General features: G+C 53.2%; 1 protein-coding gene across 2 annotated transcripts in view; it reads left to right on the top strand.

Annotated features, from left to right (window-relative positions):
- The first annotated feature begins 1170 nt into the window (after positions 1–1170).
- Vps35l (VPS35 endosomal protein sorting factor like) overlaps positions 1171–16878 on the top strand; it is a 100484-nt gene continuing 84776 nt past the window's right edge. For both annotated transcript variants that reach the window (XM_027940760.2, XM_027940761.2), the window contains exons 1-6: positions 1171–1265; positions 5740–5839; positions 7745–7912; positions 9590–9712; positions 10994–11018; positions 14522–14598. In XM_027940760.2, the coding sequence (XP_027796561.2) occupies positions 1249–1265; positions 5740–5839; positions 7745–7912; positions 9590–9712; positions 10994–11018; positions 14522–14598 (510 nt within the window). In that variant the 5' untranslated portion in view covers positions 1171–1248. The remainder of the gene's footprint in view (positions 1266–5739; positions 5840–7744; positions 7913–9589; positions 9713–10993; positions 11019–14521; positions 14599–16878) is intronic.

The following is a 16878-nucleotide window of genomic DNA, read 5'->3' on the forward strand; positions in this document are numbered from 1 at the left end:
TGTTTTCTTATTGACAGAAAAGCATCTGACCACAGTATGGAATGAGACCATTTTCTAGCCCGCCTGGGGACTGGTTAGAGATGCTAAGGCCCAGCCTTCACGGCCCGGGGAGGTGGCACTCCAGGGGACCAGCTCTGCTGTCGCGGAGAGGAAGCGCCCTCCACCTTCCCCTGGGGCTGCCTCCTGGCAGAGGCCGAAACGCGGGCTCGCGGAGCCGCAGACCAGCCGAGGCGGGTTCCACTGCCTGTTTATCTGATGGAGTGGGGGCCTCGGACCTTTGCTGTCATAAGACGCTCGAGAATAAGTGGGAAGAGGCTCAGGCGCGGCCTGGGTCAGCCGGGCCTCTTTACTCTGGTTTGGGATGTTCAGATCCTTCCTAGCTGCAGCAATTCACCAGTGTTGGGGCTTGTTCCCCGCACAGAGGTGATGATGGTGGTCGTTCAGACCAGGTGGCCCTGGGCTAGTCGTTCCCGCCGCCAGCGCGGCGCCTTCAGCTTCGCCCGGGGGGGGGGCGGGGGGGGCGGAGCGGCCCTAACCTGCCTTGTAGGTTTAGTCGCAGGGACGCACCAGTTGGTCGGTCGCTGGGCTCCGGGCAGCGCTCAAACGCCGAGGCTCCTGGTCACGGTGCTGAAGTGCCAGCTTCCCCCAAGTCCCGGGCAGCCGCCAGGTGGGTGCAGGCCGACCGCGGGGACTCTGCTGCAATCCGCAGCCGTGGTTCGCGCCTAGCTCTACGAGCCCCGCCCCGTCAGGGCGACAGTGGGCTGGCGACAGGACCCAGTAGAGCAGCCAGCTGCCACTCCAAATCCGGGGGCCTGCCGCTCACGATCACCGCGTCTGCGGCTCATGCCCTTAGTAATCATGGCGCTGGAGGAACGCGCATCCCGGCCTCTGGAGCGACAGCTATCCCTTTCAACGGCGTTGACAGAGAAGCAGCCTGGATTCCACGTAGCCACCTCTACCCCTCATAATCGCGGCGCCAGCAGGAGCCGCGATCTGGTCTTAGCATCGTGGGTTCTACTTGGTGGCCTGTGCCCTTCACAATCATGGCGGCAGCGGAAAGCCCGAACGTGGGCTCCGCTGGACTGCGTCGGCCCCGCCTCATCCTGGCGTCATCAGGAGGCGCCGCCTGGGGGAGGCGGAGCAAACAGCTGCCCCTCACAATCATGGCGGCCAGAGAGGGGCGTGGCGGCGTCCGAATGCTAGAAAAAGGGCTGGCGGCCCCAGAAGAGCGGTCATGTGACTAGGAAGATGGCCGTCTTTCCGTGGTAAGGAAGAGGTGGCGTGTGGGCTTCTGAGAGGGGCTGTCTCCTGGCGTCTCGGGGCGTCTGTCTCTGCGAGTGTGGACAGCCCTCCCCGAGTCGTCCCGGCTGCTGGCTCTCCGCCGCCCGCAGGGTCCTCCGTGCATTCCCCAGGGGGGCCGCGGGTTTCCACACCCCGACTTTCCCGGGAGAGGCGGGCATTGGTTCCCGGCCCGTGGGGTCGGGGAGACTCGGCGGCCTGGCTGCGGCCAGAGCTGCGCGTTCACCTGGGAGAGCCCCGCGCCGCCCGTCCGTGCTGCCCCTTGGTCTGAGGGGACGGCGGTGGGGTGCTGCCCACGCCCGAGCTGTTCGGCAGGCGTTGGGACGAGACCCCGAGGCGGCAGCGACTCACGCCTTCTGGCGTTGGCTTCACGGAGGAGTTGCTTTAAACTGGGTCTTGCAGGATGCATTGGAGCTCATCACGCGACAGGCGTGTGGGGTGACGGGACCGTCAGGCCCCAGCAGGTGACTGGTGTGCGTGAGGAACTCGCACAGGTTGTGATGGGGACAAGGGGATTATTTGGCGACGGCAGACCTCTCTTGCAGTTGCTCAGAAGGGACATAATCTGATCTCTCTGCAAATGGTGGGAAGTAGCTTACATGGGATGATGAACGAGCCAGAGCCAGCAAGTGAAAAAAGGTGCAGCCCAACACCTTAGAAGTCACCCGATGCACCCTGGGTTTATGCTTGTGAAGCAGTTGACTGCTCCTTGTTCGTCACCTGTGACCTCCGAGGCACACTAATCGGTGCTGGATGCCCTGGTCCCCCTCGCCTGGGGTCCCTTTTGACCTAGGGAGGCTGGCCTGGCCAAGAGACCGAGCACACTTGGGGGAAATCGGTAAGACAGCGCCCCAAGTTCGAGAAACTCCTGATTTCATTGAACTTCTCTGGATTCTGGTATGAGCTCTGGGAGGACTGTCTTCCCCTGCATCCCAGTGCAGTTGTACTAAATTTTGGAGTTTGTTTTAAAATGCGAGGATACCATGACCCTTAAGCACCTAGGTTCTCCCTGGTTCCTAATCTGGCTTCTCGGTGTGTTGGTGCCTGTTCCAAGGTCAGTTTCCTCACTAACTTTTGGCCATTTAAAGGGACTCTGTCCTGGGTGCCCAGAACAGCAGCTTTAAGGGCTCAGTAGCATTGATGAGCCAACAAGGAACCCTGGGAGGCCTTTGGTCACATGCTACTCAGGTACTGTTAGGAACAGCTGTGCTAGATCTTTGTGTAGAGGGTGCTTTCAGCTGATGTTTATCAAGCCCTATTTTGTGCCAGACATTGGGTGAAGTGCTTCACACGTAGCATCTCATTTAATTCCTAACGCCATTCCTCAGGTGAGGAGATGGAGGCTCGGGGATTGAGAACGCAGCCCACAGGTGAGCTGAGGTTTGGAGGCTGGAGATCATGATCATCATTGCCAGTTGGGCCTCAAGTCTAACTCCTGGGCTGTTTGTAGATTATAGGGCTCCCCAAGTCCCATACACTGTCCTGGATCTCCCCTAGAACGCCTTTTCACCCACATCTTAATTTTTGGCCCGGACCAAGAGATGAGATATCCCATGCATCCCTGGTCTCATTTCCTACTTAATCATCTGGTGGTAACACATTGGAAAGTACCACCCCATGGAGCCAGGATTTCTACAACATTTTCAGAGTTTTGGAGGTTGTGTGAGGAAAGGCCATGTGGTCAGATTATGTGATTAGTCTCTAAATACTTGAATTGAAATAGCTGGCAAGAACCCTTTAGTGAATTTTGGTATTTCTACTAAAAGGAGATTAATTTGGTAATTCATGCTCAATCTTCTGTGTATATCATCAAATATAAACAATTTTCATGTAGGGAGTTGTTACCTTAATGTGCATTGGAGCCACCTGATTTTGCTACCATGCAGGTCCTGATGCTGTGGTCCTAGGGTATTGCAACACTCCACAAGTGATGGGTTGCCCTTGCTAGTGACCTGAGAGCCACACTTTGAATAACCCAGGGATGAAGTGTTGGACTTTTTTTCTGTGGCAGCTGCCAAGGAGCCCAGGAGCCCTTCAGGCACTGGATCTTTGGTTCATGGTGTGTGTGTGTGTGTGTGTGTTTCCCAAAACCAGGGCCATCAGCTGGGTCTGGAGGAAAAGGAAGAGTGAAGCGGTTTTGAGAAAATGTCCACTAGAGGTCGCTGTCAGCTTTGCCAGGGACCCCCAGATGAAAGAAAACACCACTTCCAGTCTCAAACCACAGGAAAGGCAGAGGACTGCAGCAAATTTGAGGAAATAATGGAAGTGGTTGAAATTCAAATTGTAGTTGCCTAGGGATTTTCAGACAAGGAAGACTTTTGTTTAAAAAAAAATTATTTCTGGAAGTAGTTTTTTCCACTCATGTCCCAACTTTTAAAAAATATCATTTCAAAGCTTGATTCTGTTAAGTAGACAATTGGCTATACTTTTTTTTTTTTTTTTTAAGGCAGGATCTCACTATTGCTGAGACTGGCCTCCAACGTGTGATCTTCTTATCTCATCCTCCTGAGTCCCTTGGATTACAGGAGTGGGCCACAATGCCTGGCTGACAGATGCTTTATTTCTAAGGTTTTGAGATGACTTATAATCTGTAGAACTATTGACTCTGTTACTTGCTGCTGTCAGCTTTGACAAATTTCCAACACTGAACAGCCCCATCTTCGGAAAAATGGTAGTGATCACCATCCATCAGATAGAGCTGATTAAAGGGAGTGGAGGTAAAAGGCTTGGCCCCGAACCCTGCGTATGATAAATGAGAACTCTTACGGGTCGCAGGTGGAGTCGTGGCGTGTTGACCCTTCCCAGTTGTCTGTCAGTTCTGATAGGAACAGGAAACACATTTGCAACCTAATTTCCAGTTGTACTACATTTTCTGCTCATTAGTTTTTCAAAATTCTGTTTTCCTTGACAGCTAATAAAGTTGAGAGTGATTTGAAAAGAGGAAAAGTATAATTTGATGTTTTAAATTCCATCTTCATGGTAATGAGTATTACTGAAATGTGTTTATCCTTTGGGTTTTTTTTTTTTTTTTTTTTATTTGTCGTAAATCAAGAAGGGACTGATCTATCCTCAGTTGGACGGGAGCTGGTTAGGCTCTTCCATAGTGTTGTCATTCAGTGTTTGGAAGATGAGTTTTGTAACTGATGCACGGGGACGAGGAGGCCATGTATCATCATGGTTGGCATTTTCTCTTAATAAAAGTCGAGTGTCCATCACAAGTCTTCCTCCTCCTTTGCTCTTGAAGCCAAATTTATTTTGAAAGGAATGGAAATAACCCCCCCCCCCCCCCCCACAGGCTGTGCCTTGGCATTTGTGGTGGTTGGGCATGTGGGTGAAGGTTTGGGTGTCAGTGTCTCCTTCGAGTGTTAATGGAGTCACGACTCTGGGGAGGGGTGGAAGGCCCTTTGAGTCTCCCTTTTCCCTGAAGGGAGGTTGGGGAAGGGGCAGAATTGTTTCTTGTGCCCAGATAAACTTTTTTTTTTTTTTTTCTGGGAGGGGATATTTACAAGTTGGAAGTGCCCATATCCTTTGTTAAAGACAGTGTTTTGTGATGCTTGTTAAAAGCCATAAGGTAGGCTGTATTTAGGGGGCCGTTGCAGTAGGGGGGACATGGGGCTCAGCTCCATGAACTGGGAGAGCGGCCCTGGGTAGCTAGTGGGGAATCGTATGGAGGAGTTTCAGGAGGGGCTTTGGCCAAGGTGCCTCCTGGGGTCTTGCTGGGGGCAGGCCCAGTAGTTGGATGTTGGGGGAGGTCCTCTTGGAGGGGGAGTCTCGGCTGTCACCCCTTGGAATCCTGCGGCTGCCCATCTCCTCCACCCTGGGAGCCTGCTCTGCAGCGGGGCCTTTTCTCCATGTCCCCTGTGTCCTGGGTTCTTCACTTTCTATCCTCCCTCCATACTGAGTTGGCTCTCCCTCCCCCTTTGTTTCCCAGCTGTCCTGAGCTGATGACAGCTCTGTCCCGGCTTCCTTTCCCTCTGTCCCGGCTTCCTTTCCCTCTGTCCAGCTTCGCCCTCTGAGTGCTCTGCAGGGTGGCATGCGCCAGATTCCTCTTTCTTCTCTGGACGCCTCTCCTGGCGCTCCTCCACGCCCTGGCTGTCTGAAAACATGAGCCCCAGCCCAGCTCTCTCTGGCCCCACGAGGCTTCCTTCGGGCACTTTGGTGGCCTGTGCCTAGAATTCAAAATGTGGAGAAGCTGGCCTGGGAAGCTGGCTCCATCAGGAGTAGCCCTTCATTCTGGGTCTGGCCTCCCAAGTCCAGGAGGCCTTGGTAGCTCTTCTACCTTCAAATGGATTAAAAGAAAAAAACACCAAATTTGTTTAAATCTGGTGTTTCGTGTTGGTCTCTGGCAGTTTATTCTGCTATAAGCTCCACCAGTGGGCCGTCCCGGGAGGCTGCCCGTGTCCCAGGCCGGCTCAGCCTCCTGTCTGCTTGCCTTGCCAGGTGTTCCAGGAGCAGGAACTACAAGGCTGAATTTGCATCCTGCCGGCTGGAGGCCGTGCCCTTGGAGTTTGGGGACTACCACCCGCTGAAACCCATAACCGTGAGTCTTGCCCAGGAGGCTATCCGAAGGGTGTCTGGATCCAGGGAATCATAGGCTTACTGCTGGGTCGTTTTCATGGAATTACAGGAATATTTTCTGGTTTGCTATGGCAACTACTTTTGCTTATTTGAGTCAACATTTTTTCTTGTGACTGACCTTGCTCCCTTGTTTGCACCCCCTCCTCACGTTGGGGAGATCTTCCTGGGGAGGGGATGACTGTCCCTGGCATGGATGTGTCCGACCTGGCTTCTTAACACCTACTTGGAACATTAGAATCACTCTAGTTGCCAGTGGTGCATGCTGTTCTGGGTAGTTTAGTGAAGAAGATGATGGTAAGTGGGTGGTGAGCCTGTTATCAGCTAGTACAGGTGTCCCTCGCACCTTTGGAGGCTTGGCTCCAGGACCCCGTGCATATCAAAATGCCCCATGCCCACAGCCGTTAGGTAACAGGCGACAGGTAATATTTGCATGTAACTGTGCCATCCTCCTTCCCCTCTGGAAGTACTTAGAATACCTACTGCGGGGAACATGCTGTGTAGACTGCTGTTAATGCCGTGTCCTTTAGGGAGTGGTGACAATGAAAATGTCTGTACCTGTCCAGGACAGTTTTGTATTGAGCATCTCTTCCCCACCTTCGTGCACCCTGGACCCTGGCTGCCGGGCAGAAGGCCTGATAATCAGGTCTTGTTAAAAGTGCAGGTTCAGGTGCAGTGGGTCTGGGGTGGCGGAGCTGAGGTCTAGGTCTACCCTAAGCTCTGGGCAGTGGTTTCAACACTGAGTAACAAGGCTGTACAGGCCACGCTTATCCCTGGAGAGGATCAAGTCTGAGCCTTCTCCACACGGAAGGGCTCAGCCTCTTGAGGTTGCCCCCACTGCAGACACCAGCCCCAACCTACGAATTGGGGTTCCCTTATGCCCTCCTTGGGTTCCATTACTTGCTAGGATGGTCCCCAGCACTCGGGGAAGCTCTTCACTGAGGTGTCCTGGTTTATCCTAAAGGACGCTAGAGGATGCTGATGATCAGCCAGAGGAAGGGGTGTGCAGGGTGAGGTTGGGGGAGGCGGCAGAGCTCGGGCCATCCGCCAGCCCCTCGAGGTGCCTACGTGCAAACCCCTTCTTTGAGGAGTTTTTAGGTAGCTTTGACAGCAGGCAAGGTTATCTACTGCGCCCCACCCCTATCCCTCGGGGAGGGTGGGGCTGCAAGTTCCCAGCTTCTGCCTTCCCAGGTGACCAGCTTCTGTCCAGGAGCCACCCAGAGTCTCTTCATTAGAGAGAGAGACACTCATGTCAGCTAGGAATCCCCAGGGGATAGGGACTCTGCATCAGGAACCAGGGGCGGAGACCTGGCCTGGTATTGTCACCTTCTACATCATAGTGGCTCCGGCCCAGTTGTTCCCTTCCATTAAAAGATAAAGCTGATGAGTAAAAGTTTGAACTAGTTTGAGACTTAAGCAAGGGTGCATACTGGGGAAACAGGGGTCTTCCGAAGCCAGAGCCGGGAGTCATTTGATTGGAGTGGAGGTTTTCTGCGGAGGCTGGTGGGCTGTTTCTGATTGGTGGTCTCCAGGTGGAAGGCAGTTGTGGCTTCTGATTGGTTAGCGAGGTACCGGTGGGCGGGGTTTAGTGGTGGTTTCCTGTGGAGGCTGGTGGGTCTTTTCTGATTAGTCTACAGATAGAAGGCAGTGAGTGGCTTCTGATTGGCCAGCGAGCTTAGCTTGCTCTTGGTGCTGGGCTGTGTTTTATTTTGGGTCACCTTAGATGAAACCCTTCTCCTGCAGCCTGGTACCCATAAGCCCTTGCAGCCAGGAACTGTCAGGCCAGCATCCAGAATGAGAGGAGCCCCAGCGTGTCCCCTGGGCAAGGGCAGGGGGACCCCTATGGCAGCACCATGCATGTTCCCCACAGGTCACAGAATCAAAGACAAAGAAGGTGAACCGGAAAGGAAGCACCTCTTCCACGTCGTCGTCCTCCTCCAGCTCCGTGGTGGACCCGCTGAGCAGTGTCCTCGATGGGACCGACCCCCTCTCCTTGTTTGCAGCCACTGCTGACCCTGCAGCCATGGCAGCAGCAACGGTAACATGCTGTGGTGACAGTCGCTGGCTCTGGGTCTGGTCTGCAGGGGTGGGTGGCTCTGTGCCTTGTTTGTAAGTTGCAGAAATCAACATGTGGGGCACAGTCGGGTTCTCCTCCAGGTGTCGGCGAGGTCTGCTTAAAGTGGAGGACCTTGGCCGAGAGAGGCCAGTAGAGAGGAGGGGAGTCTTTTTGACTTATTGTTGTATCTTTGCTTTGTGGTGCTGGGGTTCAAACCCAGGGCCTCCTGTGTGCTAGGCCGGTCCTCTGCCATTGATCTACACTGTCAGCCCTAATTTCATGTTGATAATTCTTTTTGCATAATTACATTAATAACTTGCTAGTTTTCGAGGTAAGAGTCCAAGGCTACAGATGGAGCCCTGTGGACCCCCCTTGCTCTGTTCTCCACCCTGGGGGTGCAGCAGCGTACTACATATTTTTTCCATAGCTTTCTGACTTCTCAGACCATGAGAAGTGGTCTCTGAGTGTTTCCATGCCTATTCGTTTATGAATAATAATAGTGTCAGCATAACGCATGGCAGGCATCTTTCTTTCCTTTTTCTTTTTTTTTTTTTTAAATATTTTTAGTCGATGGACACAATACCTTTATTTTGTTTATTGTTTTTTATGTGGTGCTGGGGAATAAACTCAGTGCTTCGCGCATGCTAGGCAAGCGCTCTCCCACTGAGCCACAGCCCCAGCCTTGGCAGGCATCTTTCTGAGAGCATTTTGTGTTCAGCTCCCTCACCTTGTGAGAGGTGTCTCAACCCTCACTTACCAAGTCAGACGTGGCAGGGGAGTGATGCTAAATCACTCTACGCGGGGATTTAAGCCTGGCTGGTTGGCTGCAGAATCCATGCTTTCAGCCATGTTCCTTCCTGCATTTCATACATTTATCTCTTTTTTTTTTTTTTTAAACAAAAAGCCTGCTGAAAACGGTTTAAATTTTTTTTTTTTTTTTTAACTCGACAGCATGCCTTGGAGATGTTTTCCTCTGATGGGTTGAGCTCTGAGGACACGTATGACATGCTTGACTCCTCATTCCTGGGCTGTTTTGGGTTTTACTGGCATAAACGATATGCATTGGGTTTCTTACGTGTGTCCTGTGCACTCTGCAGGAGAGTGTCCCAGAAGCTCATCACTGGGTGAAGGCAGTGTGTGTGTGAGTTTCTGGTGGCTGCCACCAGAGTGTCCTCCCTAGCAGTTTGCTTCTTGTAGCCTGGATGTTAGTTATTGTATTAACTCGGCCATCTTTTCAATAGGCTTCCTTGATTCCTAACGCATTTCAGCCTTTGAAAATATATATTTTGGCCATTTGTGATGAAATATTTTCATTATAGTAAACCTTTGGTAGTAAATAGTGGCGTACCCTCTAATCCCAGCAACTTTGGAGGCTGAGGCAGGAGGATCACAAGTGTAAGGCCAACCTGGACAACTTGGTGAGGCCCTAAGTAATTTAGCAAGGCCCGGTCTCATTAAAACAAGGGCTGCCTGGTGGTAGAGCACTTGCCTAGCATGCTCGAGGCCCTGGGTTCTGACCCCATGGTGGATGCAGAGCATGGTCAGCCTTTAGACGGATCTGACTTATTGTGCAGTAGGGAACTACAACCTTCTACTTAAACTTAGTTTTAAAGATCAGAACGATACTGCTGCTGAAGAAGTTGTGTTGCTCTTCCTTAGGACAGCTCCAGAAAGAAACGCGACAAAGATGAGAACTTGGTCGTAGGATCGGATTTTGAGCCATGGGCCAACAAGCGGGGAGAGATCCTCGCTCGGTACACGACCACGGAAAAGCTGTCCATTGTGAGTACCGAGATGTTGTGATTTTTTCTTTAGGTTGCCCCAATTCTGGGCTCTCAAAGTTTCCCTTATGTCAGTGTTAGTCCGGGAAAATGTGCTATGTGACTTTAAAAAAAATGTCAAACCAGGGATGTGACAGTTTCCAAAAAGAATGGAACTGCAGAGCCTTTGGGGAGCTGAGGCGTGAAGCGAGGAGAGCGCCCGTCCCTGCAGGGCCTTCGGCCCACGGCTAGGTTTTCGCCCAGAGCCGAGCGCTGTTTCTTGGGCCGGCTGGGGGCGTGTGGACCTAGAGCTCCCCTGCACTTGGCAGGCTGCTCTCGGCAGGGCAAGAGCTACCAGGCCAGCGGGTGAGTGTCTGTGGCAGTTAAGGTTCCGTCCAGTAGGTATAACCAGGGTCTTCCCAAACACTGTCACCAAGAGAGACGCATGCTCCTCTCACTGAAAGACCAGGGGTGGGTCACTGGGGCTGGCGTGGCAGCTCCAGGTCGTCAGGCTCCATCTTGCTGCTCTGCTGTACGTCGTGTGTCTCATGGTCAAGGTGAAGGGAAGAGGTGCACCTCCCGTTGGAGGCTGCGCGAGTCCCTCACAGCCCTCCGTCCATGTTGTCTTGAAGGTGGCCATGGACAGTGCAGGAACGCAAAGGGGTGCTGGGAAGGTGGCCTGCGCCTGACAGTTGACCAGGGAGGGAGGCGAGCCCAGTGGGCAGTGGAAGGCTGTACCACAGGGCCCCGCCTCCTCCCCATGGTATCTCAAGCAGAAGGACAGAATCGCTGGACTACTTAAAAAAATTTTTTTTTCTGGATGCACAGTTAATGCAGACCAGTGATTCTCAACCTGGAGTGATTTTATCCCACTGGGGTCATTGGAAATTAGACATTTTGGTGGTCAGAGGTACAGGGGTGCTCCTTACATCTGATGGGTAAGGGCCAGAGCTGCTATAGGATGTCCCACAGTGCACAGGATAGCCGTCACTTAAGAATTATCCAGCCCCAAGTGACGGCAGTGTAGGGGGTGGGAAACCCTGAGTAGAGAAGTTAAAAATAGTTCTGTTGTGGCTGCTGTCATATCAAAAATTTGGATGTTGGCTCATGCTGACACATGGAAGGGGGTGTGTCTTGCTCTTTTATAGACCCCAGAGCCCCTCTCCTTAATTATTGAGAGCCCTGAATTGAGTAGGAACTTGAATCTTGTTTTCCTTCTTTGAATACATACTTCCATCTGAACAGGTAAGTGGCTGTATTGCCCTAGATTTTAAAACTATTAATGAATTTTTTGTCTCTGCAGAATCTTTTTATGGGATCTGAAAAAGGTAAGACAAGTTTTTTGTTTTTATGGGAAAATTCTGCCACCACCTTTAATATAACTTTACAAGTGAAAAGTTTGTATTAAACGGTCCTGATGCTTAATTCCATTGAAAGCTCTAAGATTGCTTATAGATACAGAGCTGAAACACTCGGAGCAGAACAAAGATACAAGGTGGTTCCTGGGAGTAAGAGATGAGCTTCCTGTTTTTTAAGAGATGCAGGGGACTGCTGTGGACACAGTTCCTTTGCCCTAAGGCTTTGTCCCTGGTGAAACCGCAGCTGTGCTGGTGCAGGGTTGCCCACTCTGTCTTGGCAGCCTCTGGTCCCTAAACACAGCAGTTTTCTCTGCTGAGACTTGGTCACAGTCTCTGGACCAGGGTGTCCTGAGGGTCTGTGTGGCAGGAACCCTGAGGAATCTGTGTGTCCAGGCAGACCCTGGCCCTGCTGCTGACTGCACCTGCAGGATGGGACACGGGCTTCCTTTTCTGAAGTTGCCCTACGTTGCTGGCACAGAGGAGCACAGCCGGGGTCACATGCAGATCGTTGACCTGCCAGGTGTAATCCCCCACCCCAACTCTGCAGGCTGGGACATTGCGGGAGAAATGGAGAGGGGGCTGATAGCAGTCTGGAACGGGTCCTTATTCCTAGTGTTGAAGATTAAACGCCCCAGAAAGGCTGAGGCAAGCATTGAAAGCAAGTTTTATTTAAGAAAAGGCAGACTTCTCTGAGAGAAGGCGCCCCAAAGTTGGGAGTCTGCAGGAGGGGTGTGTTTTGCTCTTACAAACCCCAGAACCGCTCTCCTTAATTATTGTCTTGTCTTTCTTCCCCAAATACATGACCAAGGGCAGGGACCCAGAGGTTGTTAGAAACCCAGAGTGCTCAAGAGCACGACCCTTGGCTTCTGTTTGATAACTGATCCTCATCCTCTCTCGACCCCCATCATTCATTACCTACACTACCTGACCTTTGCGGCCCCCCCCCCCCCCTTGGCGGAGAAATGTGACATCCTGTCCACCTGGGCCAGGCCGAGCTGCAGGCAGATTGCTTTGGGCAAAGAAAGCTTGGAGGGGGAGGGTCAGCACAGTTGGCCCATCTTATAGAATTGGTCTCTTAACCTCATGTTCCACCATCATCTGTCCCCTGTAGCACCTTCCTTATGGGTGCAACTTTTATCCCAGGCTAAAAAGTAAATCACACCTGCCTCGGGCAGGTCAAGTGCAAAGGGCTGAGTGTGGGGCGGCAGGAGCTCTCCCACCTGCTGAGGATGCTTCGGCCTGCTTGTTAAACCTGAAGATAGGTGCTGTGGTCTGGCGTTTGTGTCCCTGAAACCCATGTTGAAATCACAACCCCTGAGGCGAGGGTGTTGGGAGCCGGGCTTTCAGGGAAGACTCGGGACTCAAAGGTGGAGTCCTCATGAAGAGGATTCATGCCCTTATAAAAGAGGCCTGAGAGCCGGTTCACCCTTCCACCATGAGAGGCCCAGCAAGAAGACGCCACCTGTGAAGCAGAATATGGACCCTCTGCAGGCATGACCTCTGCTGGTGGTTTGATCTTGAGCTTCCCTGATAACCACAATGTGGAAAACGGGTTCCTGTGGCCCACAGTCGCATAGCTGGTGGTTGAGCAGTCTGAAAGGTCTGAGGCAACAGGGCAGCCCCTGCATCCAGCGATTCCACACCTTGGGGCTTGGCAAACTACGTCCTGCAGGCAGTCTGGCCCACGCCTGATGTCATGAAGTCAGTCTCATTGGACCACAGCACTGTCAGTTTGTCAACAGATTGTCTACAGCTGCTTCAGTGCTAGGGATGAGGTTGAGCAGTTGCAACAGTGTATGTGACTCTCAAAACCTGAAATATTTGGACTGGGCTTTTACAGGAGTTTCCCAACCCTGCCCTGGTTCCACATTTCTTAAATTGTGGCTCAATGAGCAGCAGCAATGACATCACCCAGGAGCTTTTTAGAAAGAGTCACAGGCCCTGCCTCAGAGTGGTGATTGGAATCTGCCTCGACACATCTTTAAGCGGTGGCTGGAGAGGTCTGAGGAGCTCTGCCCTGCAGGAATTCAGGCTTGTAGGAGACGAAGCAGAGCTGTTTGTAATAGCCCCAGACAGGAAGCAGTCCGCACTTCCACAAGCCAGAGAATGAAAAAAGAAAGTGTGTTTTATACAATGGAGAACCCTGAACAGCGGGGGAAATGAGCTCAGCTGTGTGCCACAGCACGGGGACCTGCAGGGACCAATCGCTGTGAACGAGAGCCAGACAGTAGATGGCCTGGTGGTGGTTACCAGGGTCTTACAATTTTTTTTTATTATTAAATACACAAGCTTATGCTTTTTGTATTTTTCAGAATGAAGGAAAAGGTACAAACAAGGTTAAAATGGGCAAATTATTTGGAATCTTCAACACTGAAGTCGCTATCGGTAGTTATTGGTAGTTAAATGATCAAGAGCCGTCAGCTTATGTAGGACTCTCAGACTGCCCAGAGCTGAGACATCAGTGCCTAGAACTAAAGAAGCTGAGAGTTAGGTGTGTCTGCTGGTCACCTTCCTGTCACTGACCAAGTACATAATCAAAAGGAGGGGAGGTTTATTTTGGCTTTTCAGTTTAGGGGTTGCGGCCTGTGCCACTTGGCCCTGGTGCTTTGGACCTGTGGCAGCCCGGTGCATCGTGGTGGGAGCACTGGTGGGAGAGGCCGGGTCCCAGTATCCCTTTTGCACCCCCAGCAGCCTGACCAGGCCCCACCTCTGCCCATGGTCTGGACCAGCCATAGTCACATCGGCCTTTGGGAGACCTTCAAGGTCTGAGCCATAGTGGTTTGTGGGCTAGTGTGAGCCGTCTGGACCTCAGAACAGGATGCGGAGCCCCTGAAGGTGGGGAAGGGGTTCTGAAGCGGTGGGCCCTGGAGGGCAGCCACCAGCTGGACCATCCCCCTGCCCTGTGGCTGGCCTGGTGTCCTTTCCTTCCTCTCTGTCCACAGCTCTCTGCTGACGTGGGAAATGCTGGCAGACCTGGAAGGAGACGGCTTGTCCTGTTTGCCTGCAGAAAGGGCTTTGAGGCCCCAGGGCCACCTCTGGGCAGACCTGAGGCCGTTCCCTGTGGGCAGCGCGTGGCAGTGGTTCCCCATGGGTGTAGGCCTAGCAGGTCCTCTGCTCCAGACGGCGGAACAGGCCATGAGAGAGGGCGACTTTACTTGCTAGTGTTTCTGATGGAACTCAAGACTCCCCATGGGAGTTGCTTTCAAGATCTGTTTTCTGTGATGAAATCACTTCCCGGTATTTTTAAAAATAATTTTTTAGTTGTAGATGGACACACACCTTTATTCTACCTATTTTTATGTGGTGCTGAGGATCAAACCCAGTGCCTCATCCGTGCGAGGTGAGCGCTCTGCCGCTGAGCCCCAGTCCCTCCTGGCATCTTTACTCACGATGAGGTGTGGCAGGAGGCTGCCTTCTCTTGTGGCTGTGGTGCAGGAGAAATGCCACCTCTGTGACTGATGCGTTCTGTTTAGGCAGAGCTGGGGCCACCGGGTCTGCGATGTCGGAGAAGGTCCGGACCCGCCTGGAGGAGCTGGATGACTTCGAGGAGGTGAGCATCCCCTGTTGAGCACAGGGTGGGGGCTCTCCGTCCTGCCTAGCGAGGTCCTTCTCGGTGGCTGCCCTTGGATTAGGCTCAAGCTGCACCCTGGCTCAATCCAGGGAAAGGTGCCAGCCGTGCAGTTGGCTGAGCGTGTGGGAGCCTGGCTCAGCCTGGTTTCTGGAGGCGTCTTTTCTTTTTGTGATACCTGAGCCATCCTGGTCATCTGGGGATGAGTCCTGACAGTAGAAACCACCTGGAGCCCCCTCCTAGGAAGTGGCCTTGTGCGGTACAGCGATCACAGCTTGCAGTTTACACATGGCCGCCCTGATGGCTGGACGTGGCTTTCAGGAATCTTGTAATAGGTCTGCATGTGGCTCATTTGCCAGCTCTTAAAAAAACGGGTAAAGCTAATGGGTACATGCAGGTTTCTAGCTTCTGGAAAAGCCCCCCAACAGCTGAGGGCCCACATTCCTGCACTGACCAGGGCATGCTCTGCCAGGTGACCACAGTCCTCCCTGTCCTGGCTCACAGGTGAGCATTACTTCCTGGCCCTCAGACCCAGGTGAGCTTGTCCCCTGCAGCACAGCATGGTGACAGAGACCAGGAGCCTGAGCCAGCCTGCCTGGTCTTGCATCCCTGCTCCCTACTGGCTCCTTCTGGGTGCTCGCACAGCTCTCCTAGCTGCCCTGTGCCTGGGTCCACCTCCCTAGGGTGTGGGAAGGCTGAGGAGCGCCCACCTGTGCTGCTGTTGCAAGGCTTCAGCGGGTCAGAGTCTCTGAAGGGCTTAGGATAGTGCCCAGCGCGGTGAGCCCTGCAGATGTTGGCTGGCGTGGCTGCTGGTCCTGAGCCCAGAGGCCACGGCTGGAGCGCTGGCCACAGGGCAGCCCTGGGCACTTGCCTCACCTCTGCCTTTGTTCACCAGTGAAATGGGGATAAAGAAGAGCTGTGTGGGCTGAATGGGAGGCTTTTCGAGCAAGAAGGGACGCGTAATGTCCATCCTATACAGGGTCCTCCGGCTCTGAGACAGCTGCTGGGTGCTCCGCAGAGTCCAGGAGCCCCGGATTCTTCCTAGTTCAGAAATGACCATTGAGTCGCAGCCTCTGCTGGTCCAGGAAAACTGCTGAGGGCTGGAGTCTAGCACCTGAAAGTCGCCGGAGCTAACCCAGCTGAAAATGGGGCTGTCCCACAGGAGGTGGGGGCAGCACCCTGAACCCACAGGCACCTGCAGAGCCACCCAGAACTGTAGCGCTGTCCTCCCTGCCTCCTGGCTCTGTGGGCTCCTTGCTGATCCCTTGGGCTTTTTTTGTCCTTGCTTCTCTCTGCTCCCAGCAGCAGTGGCTGCCGGTGGCTCTCAGGTCAGCATAGATAAGTGAGGGTAAGGCTGGGTTTCGCTGCAGTAACGAGAAAGCCCGTATCTGTGGTTTAACCTAACCAAGGTTTCCTGCTGGCTCACCGTGCATGCCCTGTGTGGGTGGCAGACATCGCGTTGTCTTGTGACGCTGCTTCTCAACATTTGGCTTCCAAGGTTGTCAAGCTGAGCTGAATAGGGGGTAATTTCTCGCTGCCAAAGCCCAGAAGGAACACAGACCATTCTGCTCGTAGCTCATTCTCCAGGCCGATCACACAGCTGCTTACTGCAGAGGGGCAGGGAAGCCTCTGCCTCATAGCTCAGATGACCGCTTGGGATCCATCCAGATTTCCTGAGCCTTCTGCTCTGAGGCCCTTTGAAGGAGCTCTTTCCTGGGGAATCTAGTATGTGTGTGAGAAGCATGTGGCCCTGCACTGTCACGTGTATCCGTGTGCCCTCCCTCCTGGGAGCAGTGAGACTAGCCCCCCCAAGACAGCTGGGGACCAGGAGCACTGCTGTGTCTGTGGAGGACCAGGCCACACATCTGCCTGCATGGCATGTCACCTGTGGGGGTGGCAGTGTGCTCTTGTGCCCACAGCTTTTGCTGAGGGACTCCCTGTCCCCAGCACTCTCCCCTTGAGTTGGCCACTTCCAGGCCCAGCTGGCTCTGGGGTCCACGAGGGCTTGTCCACATCACTTTGTTCTTTACTTTTTTTTTTTTTGGAAACAGGGCCTCACTGTGTAGCCCTTGAACTCTTGAGCTCAGGGAATCCTGCCTCAGCCTCCCGAGTACCTGGGAACACAGGTGTACCTCTGGGCCTGACTCCCTGTTCCCTGCAAGCACTTATCTTAAACCCTAGTGGTGTAGGGAGACTGTCTTTGTGCCTGAGCATCTGAGCAGAGATGTTTGTACACCCGGCCTTCAGTACCACACCTGGCCC

Source organism: Marmota flaviventris, chromosome 19 (assembly GCF_047511675.1).
Source record: "Marmota flaviventris isolate mMarFla1 chromosome 19, mMarFla1.hap1, whole genome shotgun sequence".
Taxonomy (NCBI): Eukaryota; Metazoa; Chordata; class Mammalia; order Rodentia; family Sciuridae; genus Marmota; species Marmota flaviventris.